The sequence below is a fragment of the Ascoidea rubescens genome, assembly GCF_001661345.1.
Source record: "Ascoidea rubescens DSM 1968 unplaced genomic scaffold ASCRUscaffold_6, whole genome shotgun sequence".
Lineage (NCBI taxonomy): Eukaryota > Fungi > Ascomycota > Saccharomycetes > Ascoideales > Ascoideaceae > Ascoidea > Ascoidea rubescens.
In genome coordinates, this window is record NW_017962918.1 from 42,941 (window position 1) to 69,526 (window position 26,586).

At 31.1% G+C, this 26,586-nt stretch overlaps 11 protein-coding genes and 7 non-coding genes across 18 annotated transcripts; 8 read left to right on the forward strand and 10 right to left on the reverse strand.

Moving 5' to 3' along the window:
• Positions 1-492: 492 nt before the first annotated feature.
• On the reverse strand, positions 493-4,080 carry ASCRUDRAFT_75707 (uncharacterized protein). The gene has a single exon (XM_020193181.1). It carries the CDS (start codon positions 4,011-4,013, stop codon positions 699-701), a length of 3,315 nt encoding a protein of 1,104 aa, XP_020047256.1. The 5' UTR covers positions 4,014-4,080; the 3' UTR covers positions 493-698.
• An 854-nt stretch (positions 4,081-4,934) lies between these two features.
• ASCRUDRAFT_t84 lies at positions 4,935-5,006 on the reverse strand. The gene has a single exon. It is a non-coding gene; the product is annotated as a tRNA-Pro (tRNA).
• Positions 5,007-5,121: 115 nt separating this feature from the next.
• ASCRUDRAFT_t83 lies at positions 5,122-5,193 on the reverse strand. The gene has a single exon. It is a non-coding gene; the product is annotated as a tRNA-Glu (tRNA).
• Positions 5,194-5,936: 743 nt separating this feature from the next.
• ASCRUDRAFT_t82 lies at positions 5,937-6,010 on the reverse strand. The gene has a single exon. It is a non-coding gene; the product is annotated as a tRNA-Val (tRNA).
• Positions 6,011-6,653: 643 nt separating this feature from the next.
• ASCRUDRAFT_t81 lies at positions 6,654-6,724 on the reverse strand. Its single transcript has one exon. It is a non-coding gene; the product is annotated as a tRNA-Gly (tRNA).
• Positions 6,725-6,887: 163 nt separating this feature from the next.
• On the forward strand, positions 6,888-10,211 carry ASCRUDRAFT_75708 (glycosyltransferase family 39 protein). The gene has a single exon (XM_020193182.1). The coding sequence runs from the start codon at positions 6,936-6,938 to the stop codon at positions 9,888-9,890; it is 2,955 nt and encodes a 984-aa protein (XP_020047257.1). The 5' UTR covers positions 6,888-6,935; the 3' UTR covers positions 9,891-10,211.
• A 1,916-nt stretch (positions 10,212-12,127) lies between these two features.
• On the forward strand, positions 12,128-12,414 carry ASCRUDRAFT_144821 (uncharacterized protein). The gene has a single exon (XM_020189217.1). It carries the CDS (start codon positions 12,187-12,189, stop codon positions 12,340-12,342), a length of 156 nt encoding a protein of 51 aa, XP_020047258.1. The 5' UTR covers positions 12,128-12,186; the 3' UTR covers positions 12,343-12,414.
• A 580-nt stretch (positions 12,415-12,994) lies between these two features.
• On the forward strand, positions 12,995-14,697 carry PEX12 (ubiquitin-protein ligase peroxin 12). The gene has a single exon (XM_020193183.1). The coding sequence runs from the start codon at positions 13,132-13,134 to the stop codon at positions 14,530-14,532; it is 1,401 nt and encodes a 466-aa protein (XP_020047259.1). The 5' UTR covers positions 12,995-13,131; the 3' UTR covers positions 14,533-14,697.
• Positions 14,668-16,587, reverse strand: ASCRUDRAFT_46130 (cleavage polyadenylation factor subunit PFS2). The gene is made up of 2 exons (XM_020191055.1): positions 15,483-16,587; positions 14,668-15,374 (listed from the first exon to the last, which is right to left on the reverse strand). Exons 1-2 carry the CDS (start codon positions 16,540-16,542, stop codon positions 14,764-14,766), a joined length of 1,671 nt encoding a protein of 556 aa, XP_020047260.1. The 5' UTR covers positions 16,543-16,587; the 3' UTR covers positions 14,668-14,763.
• A 371-nt stretch (positions 16,588-16,958) lies between these two features.
• Positions 16,959-17,942, forward strand: RFC4 (replication factor C subunit 4; the record flags this gene model as incomplete). Its single annotated transcript, XM_020194533.1, has 1 exon — positions 16,959-17,942. The coding sequence occupies one exon, from the start codon at positions 16,959-16,961 to the stop codon at positions 17,940-17,942; it is 984 nt and encodes a 327-aa protein (XP_020047261.1).
• Positions 17,943-18,281: 339 nt separating this feature from the next.
• ASCRUDRAFT_70199 (uncharacterized protein) lies at positions 18,282-19,358 on the forward strand (the record flags this gene model as incomplete). Its single annotated transcript, XM_020191758.1, has 1 exon — positions 18,282-19,358. The coding sequence occupies one exon, from the start codon at positions 18,282-18,284 to the stop codon at positions 19,356-19,358; it is 1,077 nt and encodes a 358-aa protein (XP_020047262.1).
• SRP21 (signal recognition particle subunit SRP21) lies at positions 19,199-20,118 on the reverse strand. Its single transcript, XM_020193184.1, has one exon. The coding sequence runs from the start codon at positions 20,057-20,059 to the stop codon at positions 19,403-19,405; it is 657 nt and encodes a 218-aa protein (XP_020047263.1). The 5' UTR covers positions 20,060-20,118; the 3' UTR covers positions 19,199-19,402.
• Positions 20,119-20,227: 109 nt separating this feature from the next.
• ASCRUDRAFT_t66 lies at positions 20,228-20,299 on the forward strand. Its single transcript has one exon. It is a non-coding gene; the product is annotated as a tRNA-Gly (tRNA).
• A 45-nt stretch (positions 20,300-20,344) lies between these two features.
• ASCRUDRAFT_t80 lies at positions 20,345-20,418 on the reverse strand. Its single transcript has one exon. It is a non-coding gene; the product is annotated as a tRNA-Ile (tRNA).
• Positions 20,419-20,570: 152 nt separating this feature from the next.
• ASCRUDRAFT_75715 (uncharacterized protein) lies at positions 20,571-20,910 on the forward strand. The gene has a single exon (XM_020193185.1). It carries the CDS (start codon positions 20,664-20,666, stop codon positions 20,847-20,849), a length of 186 nt encoding a protein of 61 aa, XP_020047264.1. The 5' UTR covers positions 20,571-20,663; the 3' UTR covers positions 20,850-20,910.
• A 37-nt stretch (positions 20,911-20,947) lies between these two features.
• ASCRUDRAFT_t79 lies at positions 20,948-21,020 on the reverse strand. The gene has a single exon. It is a non-coding gene; the product is annotated as a tRNA-Phe (tRNA).
• A 22-nt stretch (positions 21,021-21,042) lies between these two features.
• On the forward strand, positions 21,043-22,937 carry ASCRUDRAFT_46136 (Zn(II)2Cys6 transcription factor; the record flags this gene model as incomplete). Its single annotated transcript, XM_020191056.1, has 1 exon — positions 21,043-22,937. A coding segment is annotated over exon 1 (1,494 nt), but the record flags the coding sequence as incomplete, so codon positions are not given.
• Positions 22,938-24,090: 1,153 nt separating this feature from the next.
• Positions 24,091-26,270, reverse strand: ASCRUDRAFT_75716 (MATE family efflux transporter). The gene has a single exon (XM_020193186.1). The coding sequence runs from the start codon at positions 25,990-25,992 to the stop codon at positions 24,442-24,444; it is 1,551 nt and encodes a 516-aa protein (XP_020047266.1). The 5' UTR covers positions 25,993-26,270; the 3' UTR covers positions 24,091-24,441.
• Positions 26,271-26,586: the final 316 nt, after the last annotated feature.

Genomic DNA, 26,586 nt, shown 5'->3' on the forward strand with positions numbered 1-26,586 from the left:
TTAAAATACAGCCATCTGCTGCAGCGTATAACTGTGATTTTTTGTTCGTTTCCTAATTAGGCGATTATCAAGATATAGAAGATGGTGGAAATGAAGATGGTGGAAATGAAGATGAGGAAGATTGTCATAATTATGAGTTTTCAGCATTCTGTGTTTTGAATTTCAATTTTTTGCTTAGCTTTAAAATTTGTTTTGTTATGAATAATCTCAAATCATAACTCAATTAAGTGCCTCTTATAAAAAATATTGGTTATCTTTATAATGCAATAAAGCTAAAAAACATTTTCAACTATGTAGATTTGATTCAAAATTTAACATTCTTAAAAAACTAAGTTTTATCAAAGAAATGAATTCAAAGTTTAGAGCTTTTTGTTCGGAATCTTTAACTCTATCTAATCATTATATAGAGCGACTTGAAGATTTCAAAAGCTAGGATTTAAATTTTGGTCTTGCAAATCCAACACAAGTGTTTCATCTTATAAATTCAATCTAATTTACTTTTGATGACTTCCCGATCAACATTAAAATTGGTTATGCTTTACAGTTTCTCAAATAAACAAACTCTACTCAAAATTAATCAATGATAGTTGTTTATTTTTATTTAAATACAAAAAGTTGCTCAAAGTCTTGTCCAGAGTCTTTTCAATTTTGAATCTGTTCTATAACCTTCTTGATTTCTACCAGCAATTTATCCACCACTATTTGGATCTATATTCTAACTCAAACGCTACCCTACAATTCTTTTCTGGATGATCAACCAAAAACATTACACTAGAGTTGCCCTCAATAAGCTGTATATTTTTTCCATAAATTATTTGAACTGGCGGTTTCTTACCAATCCTATTATCTAAAAATTCATAAATCTCTAAAATATCTTTCTCATTGTTCATTGAACTTTTCTGGTGTTTCTTATCCTTACTCTTGTGAATCTTTTCCTTATACAATACAATTAAATAATTTTCATAATTTTTAAATATCTTTCTATTATTATTATTATTATTACTAAACGATATTCTCTCATTCACAACCTTCCCATACTTATCATATATTAAACTTTTTCTATCATAGTTCAACAAAAATCTATCCCCACCGAAATTGATTAACTTGATCAATTTACTATTAATAATATTACTGTCCTCAATTGGAAACTTCAAATTATTCGACTCTCCAGTATTGTTACTATTGATATCCATAACATCAATATAAACTTTTTCCTTCAACCTATTGTCTTTTTCATTAACAACAATCAAACTTTTGACAATCAATATTTCAAATCCCTTTAGCCTATTTATATCAGTAATAATTCCCTTAACTCTGATGGACTCTTGGTCGTTATATAAACTCTTTAGTTCAATCGGCAAAAATTGAATCTCATCATTAAATTGAATCAATATTTTGATGTCACTAATTTCGCTTTTGAAATTTTGACTAACTAAAAAAAAGTATAGATTTCCATTAATCAATACGGCTCTAAAAAAATTAATCAAAAATTGTTTTCTATTATTATTAATCAATTTAATATAAATCTTTTTCAAATAATTGGAATTTCCTTCGTTAAATCTCGTTATGATATCTTCTTTTTCATCCTCTGAAATAAATTGACTTATAATTAAAAACTCGAGGGAGAAAAAATACAATTCTCCCAAACTTAAAAATATAACCACATTGTACTTTTCATTATATTCAATTTGTTCAATGTTCTGTAATTTGACTAATAGTATCCATTCATTTTTATTGGTACTGAAATAGTTACTTTTATTAAAAAATAATCCATCTGAGGTTCCCACAAATCTAACGATTTCTTGATTAGACAAAATAACTTTGCAATAACTTAAAACCTCCCCATTAATGTTTAAGCTATCAGAGCTATCTTGTTCAAGGTTATTGTGTGGGTTGATATCTTTATCAATGCTAGTTTGATAATAAAGTTTTTCCTCAATCTCTTTATCCAATGTATATTCTTGGTAATTTTTATTTAGTTTGTTTTGATTATGACATTCTTCATAATATTCGTCAATAGATTCCTTTATTAAATTTAGCGAGTGGTTTTGATAATTTAAGCATTCGTGTCTTGGTTCAATTTTATCCTTTATTGTTATATCATTATTATCATTATTTTGTGATTTAGTTGCTGAGTTTATTCTATCAATTTTATGGCCATGATTCAAACTATGATTGCTAGTATTATGTGCTTTATAATGAAAATCAATTTTTGAGTTTATACCAAGAAATTTCAATCTAAATGGTTCTTTTTGAATTTTATAATTTATGTATTTTATTTTGTTTGACTCAAAAGGAACAAAGAGCAAGGACATGTAATTTCTAACCATGTAGTAAAATCTTATATTTAAAATGCTATTTTCAAATAGTATTTTGTATACAGCATTAAAATCAATCAATAATTTATCATTATCATTATCGATTGAGTTGACGTCATTTTTTAGAGGATTAGAGCTGTTTGTAATATTCTTAATATTTAAAAATTCCATCGGAATGGGTTCGTGAATTAGTATGAACCTAAATGTTTTGACGTCAAATCTTGATATAATTAAAGAATTTGAGAATAAGTGGAAATAGATGATTTTATCAATATTGAATCCTGAAACTAATTTATTATCGGCAATGGTGTTGTTATTTGAATCGTAGAAAATGGGGAAATCATTTAGTAGAGAGATTTCTTCTGGATTTAGATTCAAGTTGCAATATTTGTTATTTAGGTTATTGTTTGGGTACCATTTGATTCTATTTATGACATTTGAAGCCTTATAAATGCCGGCGTTTCTATCTAGAGCATCGACGAGATAAGTTAGCATTTCTTTTGTGTGAAAGAAGAATGTGTCGATTCTTTTGTCGTAGAATTTTGATAAATCTTTAAAGAAGGATAAATTTTGAATTAGAATTGAAAAATATTGGGTGGAAATGGTGTCGAATTGATTTTTTTTCATAAATTTCTTTTGAAGAATGATATCGTTTTTCCAACAATTGAATTTTTTTAGAAATATTTCGTTTTTGCATAGCTCGTTTAGTTTTTTGATGGTTGTGATAAAGACTTCGACGATGGAATAGTTTTTGAGAAATTCTAGCCAGTAGGGCAAGGCGATTTTGCTAAAACGTTGGAAAACGGCTAAATAATCTTGGTCAACAATGTTGGGAGATTTGAGGACAGATGATAGTAGAGGGTCAATAATTTCAGTCTGAAATAGACTCAAGATGGGGAAAAAGGACTGGAAAAAGTGTTTATAGAACTTGTTGAAATTGTAAGGATAAACCATATCTTTTGTGAAAGAAGGGTTTTTCCTTTGTTCGTATATGAAATGTTCACCCAATTCTATAAAAGAGAACAAGTTGATGACGTAGTTTAGTTGATTTTTGAGCAAATTGAAGATGATGACTTGTTTATTGATATTTTTCTGAGTGTTGTCGTTGATGACGGTTGGGTCGTTTTTGTTGATGTTCCAGTAGTTAAAGTAGTTTAGTTTCATTCTTTCGTAGGTTTGAATGTAGAAGTTTTTCTTTGAATAAAAGTCTGAATTTAGGACAGGAGATATTAGGATGTTATTTTCTTCTGATAAGTTTGGAGTTGAAGGGAGCGAGGAATCAGATTTGGAAGGAAATATAGAGTTGTTTGTGGTTTGTGGAGTTAGCATTGGATTGTTTAAGTTAGTCTGTGAGTTTGTACTATGGTTGAAGATGTGGTGTTTTTTGGGGCCGAGAAAGTTATCATTGTAGTTATTATAATATTGGTTATAATTTGAATGTGAGGGAGATAATTTCTGATTATTGTTGTTATTATTGTTGTTATTAATATTAAGATTTGATTTTTTTCTCCGAATATTAAAAGAGGAAAACTTGAAAGCTTTGAAATTTAAACTTCTGTCCAATTCATCATTGTTATTGTTGTAGTTGTTATTGTAGTTGTTATTGTAATTATTAATCAAATCCCAAGATTTATCTATGATTGTAGATTGTATGGAATTGAGAGTATTTGAGTGAAACGGCTGATTAAAAAGCATATTAGAAAAGGTGGATGAAGGTGATAAGTTATTATTATTGGTATTATTATAATTAGTAGTATGGCTATTGGCCGAGCCATTAGAATCGTTTGAAACTGGAGATGAGACAGAAGAGTGGTTAGAATAAGAAGAGGCAGGGGGTAGGAACCTGTCAGAGTTATAATAAGGCGAGTGTGAATCCAAATTTAAAGTTAAATCGTGGACATTGTGGTTGTTATTCTGACGAGAATCAGTGTTCAGGTAGTAAGAGTTGTTAAAAGGTGTATTTTTATCAAGACTAGCAGGCAAGTTGGCATTTTGATTTACAGTAGGAATTCCATTGCTGGTGGTGGTATTGTTGATGCTGGAGTAATAGGAATCGTTATTGTTATCCAAATTGATCGCTGGAACCAAACTTCTGTTTTGGTTGTAGTAGTTTTGAGAGGAACTTTGAACCAACAGCTGGTAGGGAGAAAGAGTTTGAGGTTGGTTGATAGGATCATCCAAGAGATTATTCAAAGAATCAGAAGAATGGTTTGGATTTAGAGAGCTATTGGAACTAAAGATATTGGGTCGTGAGGTGTAGTTGATAGACAAATCTGATTCTGTAGAGGAGGAGGAGTCGACAGAGCAGTTGGAGCCGTTGGCCAAACGGGTGCGGTAAAAGGAGTTCATTTTGGTGCTGGTACTGGTGCTGCTTCTTCAGCTTCTTCAGCTGCTTCCTCTTCTGAAAGATGATAAAGGCCCAGCTCAGGGCACAGTGCACCCAGCGGCACGGGTGACACTCGTCGAAAACGAGGTGTGGACTGGCCTCATCCCTACGCCAGCGGGAGCGCGTTTGCTTGGCACACGCAATAGGACCAGTTGAAGCTGCCGGATCCCCTCTGTGTTCGGCACATCTGCTGTTCACAAAAACTATAAATAGCTGTAGATCAAAAAAAAGGACCAGGCTGGGAATTGAACCCAGGGCCTCCCGCATCCAAAGCGAGAATCATACCACTAGACCACACGGCCACTTCCAAACGTTTGGATTTGCGCTAGTTTTTGTTTTCAAAGCTGCTTCTCAGCTGCAGATTCTAAGCTGAACTTAAAATTGTAATTTTATTGTAAAAATAAAAATTAAATAATTTTCCGATACCGGGAATCGAACCCGGGTCTGCACGGTGAAAGCGTGCCATGATAGCCATTACACTATATCGGAACTTTACTGCTTTTTTTTTCTTTAATATTTTAGCTTTTTGGTCTGTCCTTTTTATACTGTTTACTGTTTTCATACCGTTTTATTATTGCTTTTTTTTTGGCTTTTATTCTATTATTCACCAAAGTTTTATTTTATTCCATCACATTTTCCGTATCATTACTTCTTTCCCGACTCTGTTATTTTCCCATCAACAACAGGCATCATTCTCCATAACTAATTTTACTTACACAAAACCAAATCAATAACAAAAAATCAGTCAATTTACGAGCGTCGTTAAATTCAAAAGCTAGCAGCTAGTTTGAAAATTCGATTAAATAGAGAGCGAATTGTAATTGTCTTACATTCCATTTCTTTGAATTTTTAGATATATATATATTTCCATGCATTTATGGTGTTGTCTCTACTTTGATTAATTGCAGCCCACTAATGCTAATTCGGCGCAGGTACTTAATAGTCAATTAAACCTTTGTTTGTGCTTTGCGTTCACTAAACAAAAAATCTTCTCTTGATCAAGAGCGTATTATTCTCTTTCAAATTCCATTCTTCTTTTACGACTGTCCAATACGAATGCATTTCGCTTATATAAGTGCCTTAGTTAAGCTTCAACGTTAATATTTACCAACCCAAAGTTTATTGATTTTCTCCATCAGTTCTGGAATGGGTTTTTCAGTGAGAAGCGTCCTTTTTAGAGCATGCGAGAAAAAACCAATTGTAATTGAAATAACGTCAAAAATGTAAAAAACTGATTTTGCCCAGGATCGAACTGGGGACGTTCTGCGTGTTAAGCAGATGCCATAACCGACTAGACCACAAAACCAGCCCAATACCTAGTTGGTTTTTGGAATAATTATTAAGGTTTATATTTGAATAAGATTTTATTCAATTGCAATGTGGACATGGATTTGGGTCAGATTTCCAGTGGACTGCTGGTTATTTAAAAAACCTTTTTGTGTGTAACAGCCCATCTCCTACAATATATCATTATTTCATTGAATACCAGCACAATAAGGAAGCAAGAACATTTGCAGGAATATGGTCTCAGGAACTTGGTTCAGAAAGGCCTACCCAACTTAAGCAACTTTTAGGTACAAGAAAACAATTCAAAATGTTGGTTAGTTTTCTAGAAAAGGCATGGGACCTTAACTCTTAAGATCCTAAACTTTTTCTCTATCTGATTTGGGTAGGTTTTTTCCTGTAAGTTCAGGTTTCCCTACACCTCGCTTAGAATTAAGGCAAACAACAGCTTATACCTACTATATAGGTCTACGAGTCCCACACGGCTGGCTCGCGGTCACGGAATATTAATAAAAGAATAAGATTTTTATTTTGTATCTTTCATAATTAGATCACAATTAAGTCTGGTTATTGCATCAAGCACGTTTCCAACCTCAACAACTCTTAAAATGTGTCCAAATAACTACAACACAAAAAAATTCAGCAAAAACAAAAGATATTACTTCTGCGTAAGCCCGGAATCGAACCGGGAGCCCAACGATGGCAACGTTGAATTTTACCATTAAACCACTTACGCATTTATCCTCTTTCTAGGTTTTCTCTATCTTTCCATCCTGATTCTGTTTCCCGGATCTTTCCGTTTGCTGCATCTTTCCGTCTTTATTTTCTTTACTTTTCTGTTTTTTCACTTCAAATCCTCTTCGAAGTCTCTTCTCATCAACACCATCTCAAATATATTCCAAATATATTCCAAATATATTCCAAATACACTTCGAATACACTTTGAAATGGATCATATTTCTGATCCTTTGCCAATTGACCATCTGCCTTTCACAGAATCAGTTCATCTACCTCAAAATACTCCCTTGATCAACTTATCCAAAAATCATATCAATAGTACTCATTCTAATAATTATCCCAATAACAACAACAATAATAATAATAATGCCATAAGAAATACCGGAATCATCTTTTTATCCTTCTTTAACTTTTTTTTTACAAAATTGCTGCTTCCCATATCCATTCTTGCTCTATCTGCCTATCTTCGTCTTCACAACTTGGACAAGTCCGATAAAGTCGTTTGGGATGAAGCTCATTTTGCCAAATTTGGTAGCTACTATATTAAACGTGAATTCTATTCCGATGTTCATCCACCTTTTGGAAAACTATTTATTGCTTTCACTGAATATGTATCCAACTTCAATGGTTACGATAACTTTGATTCAACTGATTCCTTCTCCTTTGACAGCTCGGCCACTTATCCACCAAATTTCAACTACAAAAAGATTCGCATCTTGAATTCAATCTTTGGTATCCTAATTCCCTTAGTGGCCTATTACACTTCGATTTCTCTAAATTTCAAAAAAAGAACAACCATTCTAATATCTTCAATGATCATTTTTGAAAACATGTTTATATCTTTATCAAAGTTCATCTTATTAGACTCAACTTTACTATTCTTCATTTCAACTTCTTTTTATTGTCTAGTTAACCTTCATAATAATCTTAAAATTAAACTCAATAATTACTCAATAAAATGGCTCTTCCTAACTGGTTTATCAATTGGTTTGGCTTGTAGTGTTAAATGGGTAGGTTTATTTATAACTTTAATTATTGGCCTATACATAATCATGGATTTATATCAGAAATATTTCTTTATATTTAAATCAACTAATCCAGTTGACTCAATTAATCTAATCAAATCAACAAAATCAACAAAATCAACAAAATCAACAAAATCAACAAAATCAATAAAATCAACACAACCAACTAAATCAATGAAATCTAAAAAAATCATCAAGTACAATAAATATAGTAAATATAACAAAATTTTATACTTGAAAATCTGGTTGCTTAGAATCCTATTACTAATAGTTTTTCCCTTTTTAATTTATACGTTTTTCTTCAAAATTCATTTCTTAATCTTAAACAAAACTGGTACTGGCCATTCTTCAATGTCAACTTTATTTCAAATTAACTTGAAAAATTCTGATATCCAAAATTCTTCTAGATTTCTAACTTATGGCTCCAAAGTAACAATAAGATCGCAAGGTTTGTCCCCAAATCTTTTACATTCTCATATCCAAAAATACCCTTTAGGCTCACAACAAAATCAAGTAACAACTTATGGTTACAAAGATGATAATAACGATTGGATCGTCCAATATCCCAGATCTTCAAACTTTGGCAACTTGGGTAATTTCGATATAAATTCTTCCACTTTTTTAAACTCAATTAATATCTCTCAATCAATTCTTATTAATAATAACTCCTATTCAAATTTAAACCATTTAAATCTAATTAAAAACGGTGATTTAATACGATTATCTCATGAAAGATTAAATACAAATTTACATTCTCACAAAATTCAATCCCATGTTTCTAAAAACAATTATGAAGTCAGTTGCTATGGTAATCAAAAAATTGGTGATCAAAAAGATGATTGGTATATAGAAATAGTTGAACAATTGTCTCCTAAACCTTCATATTCTCCTGATATTTCAATTAATAATAACAATGATAATAATAATAAAGACATCTATATTCATCCAATCTCAACAAATTTTAGATTGAAACACAAAGTCCTTGGGTGTTATTTAGCGACAACTGGCTATTCTTACCCAATATGGGGGTTTCAACAAGGTGAAGTTGTTTGTAAAAAATCATTCTTTGCAAATGATAAATCAACTTGGTGGAATATAGAAGATCACTCAAATGAATTATTGAAAATCGACAATGATTATAAACCACCTAAACCTTTGTTTTGGAGAGACTTTCTTTTAATCAACTTTGCCATGTCATCATCAAACAATGCACTTGTTCCAGATGAAGATAAAGAAGACAACATAGCGTCAAAATGGTGGGAATGGCCAATCTTAAAATCTGGAATTAGAATGTGTAGTTGGTCAAGAAATGATTATAGATATTATCTATTAGGTAATGTCTTTAATGTCTGGATAAGCTCTTTAAATATTATCATCTTTATAATAATTTGTATAAACCAAGTCTTAAAATGGCAAAGACAAGAAATTAAATTTAATCTAAAACTTTTTTATAAATTTTTAATTGGAGGCTTAATACCATTCTTATGTTATATTGTAAATTATTTGCCATTTATTATCATGGGTAGAGTTACTTATATTCATCACTATATGCCCTCACTATATTTTGCTATATTCATTACAGGATTTAATCTTGAATTTGTTTTCAGAAAGAGAAATTCCAAAAATTTTATGAATTCTATAACTTGCTCGTCTGATGAAAAGTTTAAAGGGAAAGAGCAAAAAACAGAGAAAGAAAAAGGGAACTACAACCAAAATAAGCAATATAATAATCAGAATCTAAATAGAATTGAAGTTGAAGTTGATAATGAAATAGATAATGAAATTGATAAAATTAATAATAAAATCAATAAAATGGAGCATAGATTTGAAAATGGAAATGGAAATGGAAATGGAAACAATGTAATAATCAGTAAAAACAATAAAACAAAAGGAAATAGTATTCCTATTATTAATATTAAAAGAATAATAAAAAATTTCGAAGTTAAAGAAAATCTTGTTTATTTATTTGTGCTTGTTTCTAGTGTTTGTATATTTTATTATTTATCACCTATGTGTTTTGGAATGAAAGGGAATATTAATAATTATTATTATTTACAGCTTTTACCTGATTGGAAGATTACCAATAAAACCAATTGGAGAGAGCAATACCAAAAGCTATTAACTTCGCTGGTAAAATAGAATGAAAAAGAAAACAAGTAAAATTAACAGGTAAAATAAAAAAAACGATATTAGATATCCAATCTTTAAATAATAGAATAGAATATTAAGCCAATAAATAAATTACTAAATAGAATATATTCTTAAGGAGTATTCTTAAAAGGCATCTTTAAAGTATATCTGTAAAATACATGCTTAAAACATGGATAGAGAACAAAAATTTAGAATTGTTTTAGAATTATTTAAATCTATATATAAGAACTTTTTTATGATGAAAACTTGAATTTAAATGAAGAAACAATAAGTAAAATTTTATAAAATGTATGCAAAAAAAATTTAAACCAGACCAAACAAGATTAATCAACAATTTCAAAAGAATTTTTTGTTTGTTATTTGCGCGATATTTTTTATTTTAATAATATTTGACTATAAAAGCAACGTATTATATAATACACAATTTTATATAAGAATGCAAAAAGAATTATTTTCTTTTTAAACAAAAACCAATAATAAAAAAAGAATGATTATTTCAAGAATAAGAGAGTTTGATGATTATTTAACTAATAAATAAAATGAAAATTTATGATGATTAATGATATTTTATGATAAATGAAAAGTAATATTTTCAGATAAATGAATGAATAAATGAATGAATAAATGAGAAATTAAAAGAAATAATTCAAATAATTTGAACAATTTTAAATGAAAAAAAAAGATAATATTTAATAATTAATTGTTATAATCTCACAATCCTCTTTACAGAATTTATGACCACATTCATAGCAAATAACATTGACTAGATCATCAAATTGAACTCTTTGCTCAGCACATTTGCAACAGATCCAAACCAAATACATATTAGGAATTTATATTTTTGGTTTTTACTTGTTTTTTTTTCTTTATGTATTTGTTTATTGTGTTTTTCAGGTAGGTTTTTGGTAATGTTTTAATTGATTTCAAATTCAATTAGATTTAGTATAAATTAAGTAAACTTTGAGGAAAATTTAAAGGTAATTATGTGAATAAGTGTGAATAATAGTGGTTATATTTTTGAATATATGGTTGAGTAGATTGATTTTTAAAACTTTTATTGATCATATGAATTGAGTATAATCAGAAATAATAATAATATTATTAATTTTATTAATGTTATTAGTAATACTATTCAAAACAGCTAAACAAAACCAAATAAATATAAAATAAAATAAAAATGGTGAAATAATATCGTTTATATAAAAAAAATAAGATTATATAACTTATCTGGATGTAAAGCAGTTGCTAGTAAAAGATTTTGAAATTTTGATTTAAGTTATAAACTTTTAAAAAATATTATTTTTTATTTCAAACATATTTATATAAAAATTTAATTATATATATATATTGGACATAGATTAATATATATAAAATTGATAAAATTGTTGAAAGTGATAAAATTGTGAAATTCCTAGAATTGTAAAAGGTGATACAGAACAGCAAATAAAAAGACAACCAACATATGAGATTCAAAGAATTTATAAGAATAATATCATTTAAACTAATGAGCTAAAAAATAATCTAACATAAAATTGTGAAAAATTCAAAGTCTTTTTTTGTTATTGGAGTTCAATTTTGGTGCTGTAGTTCATTGTGATTTTGGTGGGTGGTTTTCTTTTTCTCTCTTTCCTGCTTTGTTTTTTAATTTTTTTTTTCGCTTTTGAATTGGCTTTTTACAGATGTTTGTAAGGTAATTTGCATGTTCAAATATAAGACAAACAAAAACTAACTGAAATCAGTAAATAAATATATACTGAAAATAACGAGGGCCTTTGTCATTGCAAGATTTATTGAGTGTTGAGTCTTATTGATTTTATATATGAACCAAGAAAGTTGTCTCAAGAAGTTGACCCAAATAAAATGGAATTTTTGGATGGTAAATTAAAGAAGTAAAAAATAAAAAATGTAAAGAAACTAGTTTTAAAAACCGAAAATTTGGAAAAGTTAGGTAAAGTCAAAGAAACGAAATCATAGATGTAATTAAACTGGAGAGAGAATAGATATTAAAAACACTGTTTGTACGAAAACTTGGCCTGGTTTTTGCGAGCTTTTACAAGAAAGAGCGTTATATATGTTTTTCAGATTCAGCTAACCAAGTATATGTTAAGGATCGAGTAAAGTTTTTCAAAAATTAGAAAATCTGAGATTAATATCCCAAAAGGCATTTTCTTAATTCTAATTAAAAAACAATGCTAAACCAATACGAATATGAGTTGGAAATATACAAAAAATATGAAATAATAAAAGTTAATAAATAAAAGATTCAGCAAGTCTAATAAATCCAATGAATGCAATACTTTGTTGTTCTAAAGGTAAATTTTCCATTGGTTATTGCTCCAGAACTCAGCAAGTTGTGGTTGTGGTCTTGACGACATTTCCCAACGTTTACAAAGAGTACGACTTGGATCTTAAGTTAAAGCGAATTCCAGATGAAAGATAGCCAAAACGTAAGTTCTGCAACGATAATAGGCTGCTTTGAATGAAACGAAAAGAATCATAATCAGCAAGAAAGATGAACTGCCCTCGAATTGGACTGAACTGGATAGAATCGAACTGAACTGAATTGGGCTGAACTGAACTGAACTGAACTGAATCTGTAGAGTATCCAGTACCGATCTGTTCTGGTGCTGAAAGGCTGCAACTTGAACAGGCCCGAGCCCCGAGCAGAAGCGCGATGCACCGCACATGGCGCTCGATTCCCAGACCAAACTTTGAAAAGAACGTCGAACCCAACTTACCAGTGTTTTGCGTCTGTTTGCCCAGTCCCACCGGCGGACGGCAACAGCACCGCCACACAGACGCGCGCAGACATAAGCGTGTGCACACGTACCAAACGATGCAATGATGCATGTGTTAGGCAGCCAATTTTCAAACAATATAAGTGCGTCGCTATTCGAGACGCACATCATACCCCGTACCACTGGCTTTGTAGTAGCTTACATCAGAACACTGCAGAATACTGCGCTATGCATCTATGCGCCTGGTGCCTTTTAACCAATGCGGTGGGTTTGTGCTTCGTTTTCTGGATGAATTTGTGATCTTTTTTACCAATCGATGAATCAGTTTACCATATTATCTTCATCGCCATCGTCGTCTTTGGCCTTATCTCCAGCTCTATCTTGATCTTTATCTTCAGCCTTTTACTTTTTTTAACCAAACCGGTTTTATTTGCTGCTCATTCTTTTTTTTCTGCTGGTATCTCATAAGTACTCTGCTTGTTGGTTATAAAATGGATTATTATTCATCTTTGGATTCTAGAACTCTTGACAGTCAAACTCCAACATTATTTGAAATAATATCTGCAAATGATTTAGAAAATTTACTATCTCCCTCGATTAAATTCATAGTGGTTCACTACGCTACTAAATATCCTAAATATTTTCTCAAGTTGGCTTTAAAATTCGACGAGATCAATTTGGTATTAAGATTTTTAATTGAATTTAATTATCTTAAAAATTGGAATTCAACTTTTATTGAAAAGTTTTATGGATTGAAAAAGGTCTCAAATATTGGTCTAAAAAATTTTAATAATATATCAATCAATAACAACACTAATAACGATGATTTAATGAATTCAATAAATTCTAAAAAAAGATTAAGTAAATCACAAATTTTTTTTTCCTTAGTTTTCCTAGTTTTAGTTCCTTATTTAAAGGAAAAGTTTGACATAGTTTATGAAAAGCTATATTCAGCATCTTTGGTGAATAACTTAAACAACCAGAATAATAGCAATAATAATACAAATAACGATAAAAATAACGATAAAATATTTAAAATTAAAAAAGTATTTCTACATATTTATCCCTTTTTAAACTCATTAACAATTGCTTTAAACATTTTTTTAAAAATTTTATACATTTCAGGCAAAACAAAATCTCCTTCGATTGCAATGCATTTATTAAACTTAGATTATTCAAGATTAACTCAATTTGATTACAATTTAAATGATCCAACCAAAAATCTATCGAATTTATCAAATCTATCCAAAAAGAAATTCAATAGAATTCGACCAAAGACTTTCGGTGAATCAATCTTAAAATTCTCCTCATCTCTCATATCCCCAATATCTTATTCAATCAGTATATTTGTAAATTCAATACTACCGGCATCAATTTTCCTACTCAAATTTTTAGAATGGTGGCAGCAATCAAATTTTGTTAACAAACTATCTAATAATAATAATTTGTTGAATTTCAATATTCCTCCTCCAAATCAGTCTTCTTTATTAAAAAATTTCAAAATTTTTAAGCAAAATATTAAAGATAATAAAAAAATGGGTAACCAAAATAATAGTCAAAATAATGAAAAAGCTATTGAAAATAATGATAATGAAAATTCCAAGCCCATTGATAACCATAATGAAAAAATTATCATAAACTCAATCAATAATAATAAATCTTTAATAAACTACAAAAACTGCCCAATTTGTCATAATAGCATTTCAAATCCTGCAATTATCGAAACTGGTTATGTGTTTTGTTATCCTTGTATATTGAACTATTTATCAAATATTAAAAATGAAAAAATTGGTGGACGTTGTCCAATAACTGGAAAGAAATTATTGGGTTGCAGTTATTCAACCTCGACTGAAGAATGGAAAATTGAAGGAATAAGGAGACTAATGTTTTAAGTATTTTTGGTTTATTTTTATACTCATTTCTCCTTTATAATTATCGATTCCATATATCTATAATACTTATGTAAAAAAAAAATTATATTTTTTAATTCATTTCAAATTCCAATTATCATCACCCAGAACCCCCTTTTTTTTTTTAATTTTTTTTTTGTTTTCTTTTGCCTTTTTGTTTTCTCCTTTTCTCTTGATATTCAATCTAGTTACTCAATGAACTACATGGGCACTTTATGATTTCTTTCTGCTTCCAAAACCTGGAATTGGAGCAGCATCAAACCCAGAAACTAATTCATTTAATTCATTCAAAACTGGTGCAGCTTCTTTTTTTCTTTCAGAGTTACCTAACCCAGGGAACGCAAAAGAAGTATGTGAATGTTTTTCATCAGTTTGAAGGTTATCATCGGCTCTTTTATTATTAAGATTGCTGTTTTTATTGGTATTATTCCCATTGTTATTATCATTCACAGAATTGTTGTTGTTATTGATTTTTCCAGCAGGATTATTATTCATGTTGGTGGAAATAGATGAACTAGTATTCTCGCCAGACTCTGGTAAAAGTTGTGATTTAAATTTCAACATTTGAGGAGTAGGTTCTTGAACAGCATTGACATTATTATTGATCCCATAGTACCAGGCGCTGGGCTTATCGTTTGTATAAGGAGGTTCAATGAATGCAGAAGGATCATTTGGTCTTGATCTGCACCAAAATCGAGCAGATCTATCAGCACCAGCTGAACAAAGTAAATGGCCCAAAGGATGGTATTCCAAGCAATTTATTGCCTTTTCATGAGCATAAGGAATTGTATGAACAGGTTGCAAAGAATTTTGAGGGATGTTTCCTGAGTTTATGCTTGACATTGAATTAATATTAGGATTGTTAATATTTTTAGTTTTATTTGAATTAATATTAGTATTAATATTAGCTATATTATTAAAATTTAAATTACTACTAAGATTTAAAGAATCGTAATTTGAAGGTAACATATCTAATAAATAGTGATTCATTGAACCATCGTAACCACCGGTAGTTATCATCGAAGAATGAATAGGATGCCATGCAACACAGCTTAATTCTGCTTCATGAGATCTAATTACGATTGAATCAGCCATCATTCTTAAATCGAAGATTCTACAACTTTTATCCTTTGACACACTTGCTATTAATCTTTGAGAGCCATTTGGCTGAAATTTTGTCTTTGTAACATTGTGTTTAAAGCCCAAACTAGTGAAAACAGAATTAGATTGTCTTGGATCCCATAATTTCAATGAGTTATCTTTTGAACCACTGACAATTAGACCTAAATTACAATGCCAGTCACAACATTTTACATCCCAATTGTGGCCCTTTAGATTTTTCTCTAAAATGGTTTTGTTAAAATCCCAGATTTTTAAAAATCGATCATCAGAACAAGATACAAACTTTGAATCATTTGGAGAAAATGCTATATCTCTAATTGAATATTCCGGATGAGCATCGATTATGTTAACGTTATTAAAATTTGGTTGCCAAAATTTGATTTTGCCTTGTTGATCGCCACTTAATAACCAGTTATCGTCATGAGAATAAGTGAGAGCAAAAATTGAACAATCGTGAGCTTGCATTATAGTTTCGAAATTAAAAGTCATTCCATTCCAAAGAGTAAATTCACCAGAGTAAGAGGCGACTAGTAATCTTCTACCTTCTGGTGTCCATTTGACAGTATGGATAGCATGCTTTGCCTTATTGGCAGATAAATGAACGAATTTTGTTTGTAAATCGTAATCAAGATTATTATTTCTGTAAGCTATTGGGGGAAATAAATCGATTAAATATGAGGCTTCAGGTCTGATTATCCCATTAATATTGATTGAATCGTGGCCCAAGTTTCTTTCAATAAACCATTTCATTATTGAGTTACCATGATCCACTATCCTTCTGTTTGAAGACTTATTCTGATCATTTTGGTTTTGTTGGTTTTGTTGATTCAAAGCCTGTTGAAATTGCTGATTTTGTTGATTTTGATTCATCAGTTGCTGCGGGTTATTGATGGCATTTTGGTTTTGGAATTGAAAGTTTGTATTCATGTTCATTATAAGTAAGAAGCAAATAGTTCTATTGCTATATAATAGATAATATTATATAATAGAGATTATTAGTGAGCAGTGAGTAGTGAGCACAGTATTGATTAGTATTGATTGATGGTTGATGATTTAGATTAAATTTTTATTTGTCAGTTTTAAGATGGAAAAAAAAGTCAAACGAGCGTGTTTTTTATTTTTATTTTTATTTTTATTTTCTAAAGTGTATAAATCAGTTTTTGCAGACAATTATCATACAGATAAATATAGCTATATTGTATTACAGTATAATATAGTATAATATATTATATCATATTATATTATAAGATAGACTAGGGCAGGATCATCGCAACCATCTCGACAACATGGCATTGGAATTGGAATTACCATGGGTTGAAAAATATCGACCAAAGACATTGGAGGATATAGTGGGAAATGAAGAGACTATTGAGCGATTGAAATTGATTGGTAAAGATGGGAACATGCCCAATTTGATTATTACAGGATTGCCAGGAATTGGAAAGACAACGTCTGTGCATTGTTTAGCCAGAGAGTTGTTGGGAGATTCGTATGGAGAGGCAGTATTAGAGTTGAATGCGTCTGACGATAGAGGGATCGATGTTGTTCGTAATAAGATCAAGTATTTTGCACAGAAGAAGTGTCAATTGGGAAAGGGTAAACACAAGTTGATTATCTTGGACGAAGCAGATTCGATGACCAGTGGAGCACAGCAGGCATTGAGAAGAACGATGGAGATCTACTCTAACAGTACGAGGTTTGTGTTTGCATGCAACTTGTCGAATAAGATCATCGAACCCCTACAGAGCAGATGTGCGATTTTGAGGTACAATAAGTTAAAAGACGAAGAGATATTACAAAGATTATTGGAGATCATCAAGTTGGAGGAAATCGAGTACAGCAAAGATGGGCTAGAGGCGTTGATATTTACAAGCGAGGGTGATATGAGACAGGCAGTGAACAATTTGCAAAGCACATACTCTGGTTTCAAGTTTGTGAATGGAGAAAATGTGTTTAAGATTGTGGATAGTCCCCATCCGGTTATAATCAAAAAGATGCTCATTAGCTGTATAAACTTGGAGAAGAAGAAAAAAAACGAGATTGACGAAAGCTTAGAGATCTTGCGAAGTTTGTGGGACAAAGGGTACTCAGCTATTGACATTGTTATAACATGCTTCAGAGTGGTGAAGAATCTCAGGGAGATCAACGAGAGCCTCAGGTTGGAGATGATCAAAGAAATAGGCACAACCCATGTCAGAGTATTGGAGGGAGTGTCGTCGTACTTGCAGTTGGCAGGACTTTTGGCCCGAATCCGATGTTTGGACAAATAGTAGAGAGTATGTCATTGACTGTGTTATTTATACACCCATTGCTAATAATGCAGTTAATTATTCGTGATAAAACTATTGATTATTAATAAAAAAACTATGAATTATTGATACTGTTAGCGAATAATTGGAGCCAGTTGTGTGGGTCTTCTTCCGCATTGGGTTGCTGATATAAAGAGTTTAAGAATTTAAGAGTTTAAGAATTTAAGAGTTTAAAAGTTTAAGCGTTTGAGAGTTTGAGAGTTTGAGAATTTAAGAGTTTGTAAGAAACAGTTTATAATTTAATAAAATCAATCCTGACAAGTTATATTTGATTGACTGTATTTTAAAGAGAACAAAGCAATGTTTGTGAACATTCATTCTTTAGCAGTTTTTCAACTCAATGACTTTGCTTCGAGACTTGCTGCTCAGGGCCTTGGGTCCAGTGAGTATCTAGGGATGTTGTTGGGTGATGTGAATGAGCTGGGAGAGTACGTGGTGAGCTCTGTGTTTGAGGTTCCCTTTGAGGGCGAGGAGAAAGAGGGGTCGCTGGTTGATACTGGGTATTTGTTGAAGAAGTTGCGATTGATTCAGCAGGTGTCTGGAAACAATAAAAGCAGTGGTAATAAGCAGAATGAGCAAAACTCATTGATTGGATTCTTCACAGTGAGAAATACGATTATTGGCAAGAAAGAATTGAATGATGTTAACCGGATTTTAAGTAACTATACAAGTATTGACAAATTAATCTATTTGAATTATGATGTCGATGATAAATCGATTGAAATTTACAATTCGATTGACGATTTCAGTGAGACAATCAAATTTAAGGTGATATTGAACAATTCCGAGAAAATTGCAATTGATACATCGATCAAATTTAATAATGAGTATTTAGCTACATCAAACAATAAGAACAGTAATGAGATAGCTATTAAAGAAATAGCTGACACTGATAAAAACAGTGAAAACCCCAAACGAAATCATAATCTGAACCTAACTAATTATATTGATATGAATTTTAAAACTGAAGATCTTAAAAAGACTGACGATTATTCCATGATTGGTGGTCAAATGAGAAGATATTTAAATTTGAATTTGAATTTATTTAAAAAAAATCAAGCGTTAATCAATAATTTAAATGAAAAGAGCAAATCATTAAATTTATTGTCAAGCAAATTGGATTATTTGATTAATTTTTTAAATGAAAAGTCAAATAAAAAAGAAGTCACATTTACAGATGATTTAATTATCAGAGAGATTAATTCATTGATTAATTTAAAAAATTTCAAAATGGATAACAAAGAAAGTTTAGATCTCCATTATTTGCTAAATTCAATTTATTTGCCTAAATTGACTGACAGTTTAAATACGCTTTCATCTATTGATAGGACATTATATTGCAACAATGTGGATTTAATTAATCGTATAAAAGAATGAATATATGAATATAAGAATATATAAATATATATTTATAAGTTAATTTAGTGTTTTTTACCCTTTTTCTTTTTATTTTTATTCTTCTTTTTATTAAAGGTATTTGGAGCAGTGCTTTTCTCGTTATCGTTTGTATTTGTGCTATCTATTACTGTGCTTTTAGCGCCATCTTTGGTATCATTATTACTGACACTCTCATTCTCATTCTCATTGTTATTAGACTCAATTGGTTCATCAAAATTAAATTCGACGTTGGACATAATACTAGAAATTCCTTTCTTATGTATGGTTAAATGTTTCTTTTCATCATTATTAATCTCAACATTAGCAGTATTTGTTATGGGCTGTTTATTGTTGTTATTAAGATTATTCAAATTATTTGAAATTGAAATTTGAATTCCTCTTGGACCTAAAGCAGCTAGAATTCTTGACAATTCTTTAAATTTAATCGATTTGAAATTATAACAATGGCCCAAATTAGGATTATATATTTTAAAAGAAATAAAATTTGTTGGAATCAATTTGCTGTCCTTACTATCATTCGCATTTTTAAGTATTTTATTGGGATTGGTCTTGCTCTTGCTCTTTGATTCTTTCTTGATGGATGAGCCGTAGGTCATGGAAACCTTTGTATTGTTTGGATCCACTCCAAAAAGCTGAATAGACTTGTCGATGAACAACTCAACAGAAGCGATGTTTGTCATTTCTGAAGCAAATAATAGAGCAGCAATAGAGTGGTAGTACACTCTTCGATTAATCTCGCAGCTGTCATCAAGCAACAAATTCTAAATCCTGTTCTTTCAGCATCAAAAAACAGTAAAAACATATTTGTACTGTCTATTAAAACACAATATTTCATAAACAAAGGTTGTGGGTGGTTAGTGTAGTGGTTATCATACTTGCCTTCCAAGCAAGTGACATGGGTTCGATTCCCGTACCATTCATATTTTATTTTTAAAATTCTTTAATTTAAGAAGAATAAACAAAAATGGTCTCTAGCAGGATCGAACTGCTGATCCCCGCGTTATTAGCACGGTGCCTTAACCAACTGGGCCAAGAGACCGGAACTCCTGAAATCAGGAGACTGTAATTTTACTTCCCAATTCACGTGATAATTAAAGAAGTAACAAAAAATTGGGCATGTGTTTGGGGCTCATTTTCAGTGGGTTTCTGGGAATCTAAATAAAAAGTATTGTGTTTGTAACAACCCATCTCCTACAATATATCATTATCTTTTTGAATGTCTGTAAAATGTAAATGCAAGAGATTTTGCAGGTATAAGTCCTCCAAAACTTGGTCTGGAGAGGTATGCCCAACTTAGGCAACTTTTGGGTACAAAAGAGAGGTTTAAGATGCTGGTTGTTTTTTTCGGAAAAGGCATGGGATTTTAACTCCGAGTGTTTTTTCCGGGTCTATCTGATTTGTATAGGTTTTCTTTCTGGAAGACCAGGTTTCCCTACATCTTACTTAAAATTGAGAAATCGGTTTAAGTAGATATTAAATAGCGTTTATAGTTGCCATATAAGTCTAGGAGCCCCATATGGCTGGTTCGCGGTCACGGAATATCAAAAATAAAAAAAGTAATAAAAAAATGCGGTTTCTGTGGATCGAACACAGGACCTTCAGATCTTCAGTCTGACGCTCTCCCGACTGAGCTAAAACCGCACGGTTGCGTTTTTATTTTTGAGCCATTTTATTACAGAACTAATAAGATAATTGGGTTTTTGTTTCTTCTGCTTCTTCTGCTTCTTCTGCTTCTTCTGCTGCTTTTGCTGCTTTTTCCTTATCTTTCTGTTCTTCTCTGCTTCATTTTTCATCTTTTCTTTTGCTGTTTCTGCCCCTACCTGCCCTGCCCAGCTCTCTGGAGTAGACTCAACTAAGTTCTCGACCTCCGAAACCCATCTTGATTCAGCTTCTTTTGACTTCGCTGCTTCATGTCAACTACTTCTATTTCTGATATCTCAATCCAAAGCTGAGTGCCATTATTCATCGTTATTCATCTCTTGATTCTCTTATTGCTCATAGCTAGGCTATTCACCTTCGTCCCACTTTCTTCCCGGTTCTGCTGTTACACGTCTTTCGCTCTAGATGGACCTTATACCTTCATCCTCCTCTCTTTCTCAACCAAATACTGCTGGTACTCATCTGAATAACACTAGCTTAGTCAAAACCAAAAAAGTGAGAAAAAAATGTCTCCAAAGACCTTGTGATGCTTGTGCTATAAGAAAAGTCAAATGTGATAGCAATGGTAATGACAAAACTCCTTGTTCAAATTGTATCAAACATAAAATCTCTTGTACAAATAAAAGAATTCGCAAAAAGTTAGGCCCTAAAAATTTACATAAAAAAACTTTGATTCAAATTAATAATTCAATTAATAATAATCTCAATACCACTATTAATAACAATAATAACAATACCACTTTTAATAATAACAATAACAATAATCTCTCTTACTCTAACGACAAAATTAAAAAAATATCAATAAAGTATATCCTACCTTGTCTCAAAATTTATCAATCTTATATCTATGGGGTTTGGCCCATTTTATCGGTTAATAGCTATCTTATATCTAAGATCAATAACGACAATGACATCCTAAACCATACAACTTCTCCTCACTATTCAATGGTTTGCGCAGTCTCTGCTGCCATCGTTGTACAATCTTCCTTCTTAAACTCAATGAACATAAATCTAAATCTTAATAACTTGTCTGCCCTAGACTTTGCCAATGAAGCCATTAGAGTTCGATCATTCTATGATTTCATCTCTCCCTCAATAGAATCCTTATTAACTTCTTATTTTCTCTATAAATTTTTCTATTACTCAAATGTTTCAAATAACTTATCAAAGGCAATTTACTACCTAAGAGAATCAATCACTTTCTCTCAATTACTAGGCCTACACTTGCCAACAACCTATAAAAATAAACCCCCCATCGAACAAAATAATTTCAAAAAAATATATTATCTCCTTTATAACACTGAAAGATATATATCTCTTGAACACACTTTTCCAATTGTTTTAGACCCGATTATTGATCTCCCAATCCTAGAATATGATGACCATCCTCACTTGTTAAATGGCTTTCTCAAACTATTAGGCGTCTTCAAGACTCCTGATAAATCCTTTTTCGAAACTTGGATCAAAATAGACTTGAATTCAAACACACTTAAAAACTCCTTGAATCATGTTAACATCAATTTCAACATTAAAAATATAAGACCTTGCATCATCCAAATCCAAAACCATTTATCACATTTATCGCCTTGTTATAGTGCAACTGATATCCAGAAAATTGATATAGTTGTAACAAAATTCTGGATTAAATCTCTAACCTGGACCATGGCCTCAAAGTTTCCAAATCTATTAATTAACCCACTAGAAGTTTCCCTAGAAAATCCCCTCAATCTTGAATCTTCTTTAAGATTAGATTTTCCCTTTTTCAATTTACGAACTTTTATAAATATAATCTCAGATTCACACTTGAGCTCTTTTGCTGCACATGGTCCAATAGTTATCTTAAAATTACTACAAATCTCAGAATCCTGTTTCCTTTCTTCAAATATACTATCTTCCTACTTGATCGATCACAGTTATAATAACTTGGATACTACAATCATTTCATCTTTGATTAAATCATACTACAATACAAACAATTCTTTATTATTCTTAGAAAAGCTAGTCAAAAGACTAACTAATATCAAAGATGTTAATTCCCCTGTACTAAATATGTGGCAGAAATTCCAGAATAGTTTCAAAATTTTTAAACAACAGTACCAAAGATTATTGTCATTACCAATGGAATCACAATTAAATATGAATGTTAATTTAAATAGAAATATAGATAGAAATATAATTAAAAACATAATTAGAAATAAAGATAATTTGCAATTTGAAAACTTGAATACAAACTTACCAGACGATATCACACTAGACCAATCTCTTTTTTCTTTAATCGATTCAAATACAGATCGTAATATTTTCAATCAGTTTGATAAAAATCAAAAAAATTCTCTATATTTTTTATCAAATGATAGTAATCAATATAATAATGAGTATAACAACAGTAATAATACCGTTTCATCTAACTTTGAAAATAGGTCTAATAATCAAATTTGCCGATATAAAAATAGTCAATTAAATACAGCTAACTTTAATGAGAATATTAATTACAGAAGTCTTGAATCTGATGGCTCAATTGCCACCGCATTCAATTCAAATGATAGCTTTTTAACTGAATTTCAAAATGAAAAAAATTTAGATAGTGCAAGTGCTCTTTCCACAGAGTTTTCAAGTTCAGGTTGTTCAACAATTTTTCAAAAATTGCCGATTTCAAAATCTCAAAATCAAAATCAAAATCAAAATCAAAATCAAAATCAAAATCAAAATCAAAATCAAAATCAAAATCAAATATCTGATACTAATACTATAAATAATAAATCTCTTTTTAGATCTAATGAAGAAAATTATGCAAAAATTAATGACATCAATAATAATATAAATGGTATTGATTTTAAACAAAATTTTATTGAGACTAAAACATTTGATGATATCTTATCAATGTTCAAAATTGATGAAAAATTCTTGAATTTCAATTAGTACAGTTGAGTACAATTCACATGACAATATTCTATAACCTACAATAATTACAATAATGATTAATGAGAAACCCTTTTTTTTTTGTTATATTTTTTAATTTTCTTACTTGATTTGATAAATGAATTAAAGATGTCAATAAATGTATATTTATGATAATTTAAAATAAGAATCCAATATATATATAAACATAAATAGGAAAAAAAGTTATAGCAAGTTTAAAAATGAAATGAATGGAATTGAATTGGAACTGATGTGGACGGATCAAATAAAATCGAGCTGAATTGAAACTGAAACTGAAAAAAGATGGGTAAAAGAGAGACTATTTCAAAGATATAAGAATCAAATAAAAATATAAGAGAGAAAAAAAGAGATGTTTTTAAAGGTTTTAGTAAAGAATTTTGGAAAACCAAGGTTTTAATAGAATGTTGAAAGAACTGTAGAGATTTGGATTTTGGATTTTGGATTTTAAATGTTTATGGATAAATTAAAGATGAAGGTTTTCGGCATCAGTTCTTTCTTTAGCCATATCAGCTAATCTTGGCCAGTCAGCCTTGAAGACAGCAAAATAGTATTGAACAAGGCCATTGAATAATAAAGAAATACCCATTCCACACCATATACCTTGCAAACCTAAAGAGGTTTTGAAAGCTAATACGAAACCGATTGGTAAACCAACAATATAATAACCAATTACATTTGTTCTACTGCCAATATGTTGCAAACCCTGACCTCTTAAGATTCCAGCAGTTAAGCAGTTTGAGCCATCGAATAATTGGATGGAGGCGATTGTGGGCAATACGTGGATTAATTCTTTAATGACATCAGGATCGGAAGTAAAAGATTTTGCAATGGGAGATTTGAAAGTGAATAAAACAAAAGATGTTACTAATTCAGCTGCTAAACCAAAACACAAGGTGAATTTTGCAGCGGTTTCGGCATGTCTAGGTAGGTTTGAACCAAGGAAGTTTGCTATTCTAGTTGAGGCAGCAATTGAAATAGCCAAAGGGATTTGGTAGACCAAAGTTGCAATTGAAGAGATAACTGAGCTTGCAGCCAAAGCAGTTATACCAAGGTAGGCCGAACCTAGGGTTATGACTTCGAAAGCCATAAATTCGGAGAAAACCATTAATAGACCAGCGATAGCTAGGGAATAAAATCTTGACCAGCCCTTAAATGCCTGTTCAATATTGATACCATTCCAGCATTTAAGAGGGTTAATTTTATTTTTTGTGGAAACAATATAAATCAAGAGACCGATGGGCATTAACCAGTAGTTTATAGCAACAGCCAATGGAGCACCAAGGTAGCCAATGCCGATGTGTGAGTTCCAAACAAATAAGTAATTCATTATAGCATTTGAAGGAGCACAGACAAATAAGATGTATGTGGAAGCATGAAAGATTCCCTGACATTGGAGGAATCTTTTACCAGCTTCAAACAAGATATAACCTGGAATACCCAAGGAGATGACTTTAAGATAGTTGGAGGCTAAATGAGCCAACTCAGCATCGTTGATTAAAAAAGCTAGAGTTTTTTCAGCAAAAAGGAACCAGAGGACGATGATTACAGATAAAATGGTTAGAATCAAGGCAGTTACTCTTTGAAAATAAATACCAACCAAGTTGTAACTCTTTGAACCATAAGCTTGAGAACATAGAGTATCCAAACAAGTAGCCAAACCCTCGATTATGGAGAAAGCAGTGATGTTTGCTGTCATAGCACCCAAGGTGACAGAGGCTAGTTTGACTTTATCCAAATGGCCAACCGAGAAAATTGAGGCAATGTGAAAGGAGTTTTGCAAGAAGAAGGTTATAACCAAGGGAAAGGAGTTTTCTGAAATGAATTTCAATTCGTTTGTTGGAGTAGTTTTGAAATCAGGACTCAACAATAAGTTGTCGTCATCGTTTGAATTACCCCAGCTATGGGAAGCGTCAGACTCGTTGGGAGCTGCACCATAGTCGATAACACGAACAATATTGGTGGTGGAAGATTGCTTGAGCAACGATTTAGACTCATTTACGTTGGAGGAGGACATGTGCAGTATTTGATCTGAAATGTATAATGAGATTAGGCGAGATAGCAGAAAAGAAAAGAAGGAAAAGAGTAGTTTTTTGTTGGTGAAAAACTAAATAGGAATAAAACAAAAGAAAAGAGAAAATAAAAGAAGGGAAAATCAGCTAAATACCAGACAATAGATGAAATAAAAAATAAAACCAACTCAGACACTGAACAATAGATCAAATGACGAGAATGCTACTGGAGTAAAAAATAGTATGAACTTATCAGGTTTTATCAGAGTTGCAACACAGTGTGTAAAACAGAAAACGTCCCAATGCTATTGAATGCCGAGAATTTGCAGAGCTTCGTGAGAACTTATCAGAAATAATCGAGCCTAGTAAATTAGAGTTCAGGCCGAGATGTCGGCACGAGTCGAGGGAGAAACCGAACATTTCCGTATGAGACATGCAGAACCGGAGTGTGTGGCAAAACGAGGTTTGCGGAGATGCAAAGCATCCGGTGTGCAGGTTGTTCGTGGAGTGCGAAAATACGGCAAAGCATCGTAAACGGATGCGCAATATGCAGTGTCTTTCGGTTTTATGGGGTGCTGGTAAGGATGTTACAATTTTTC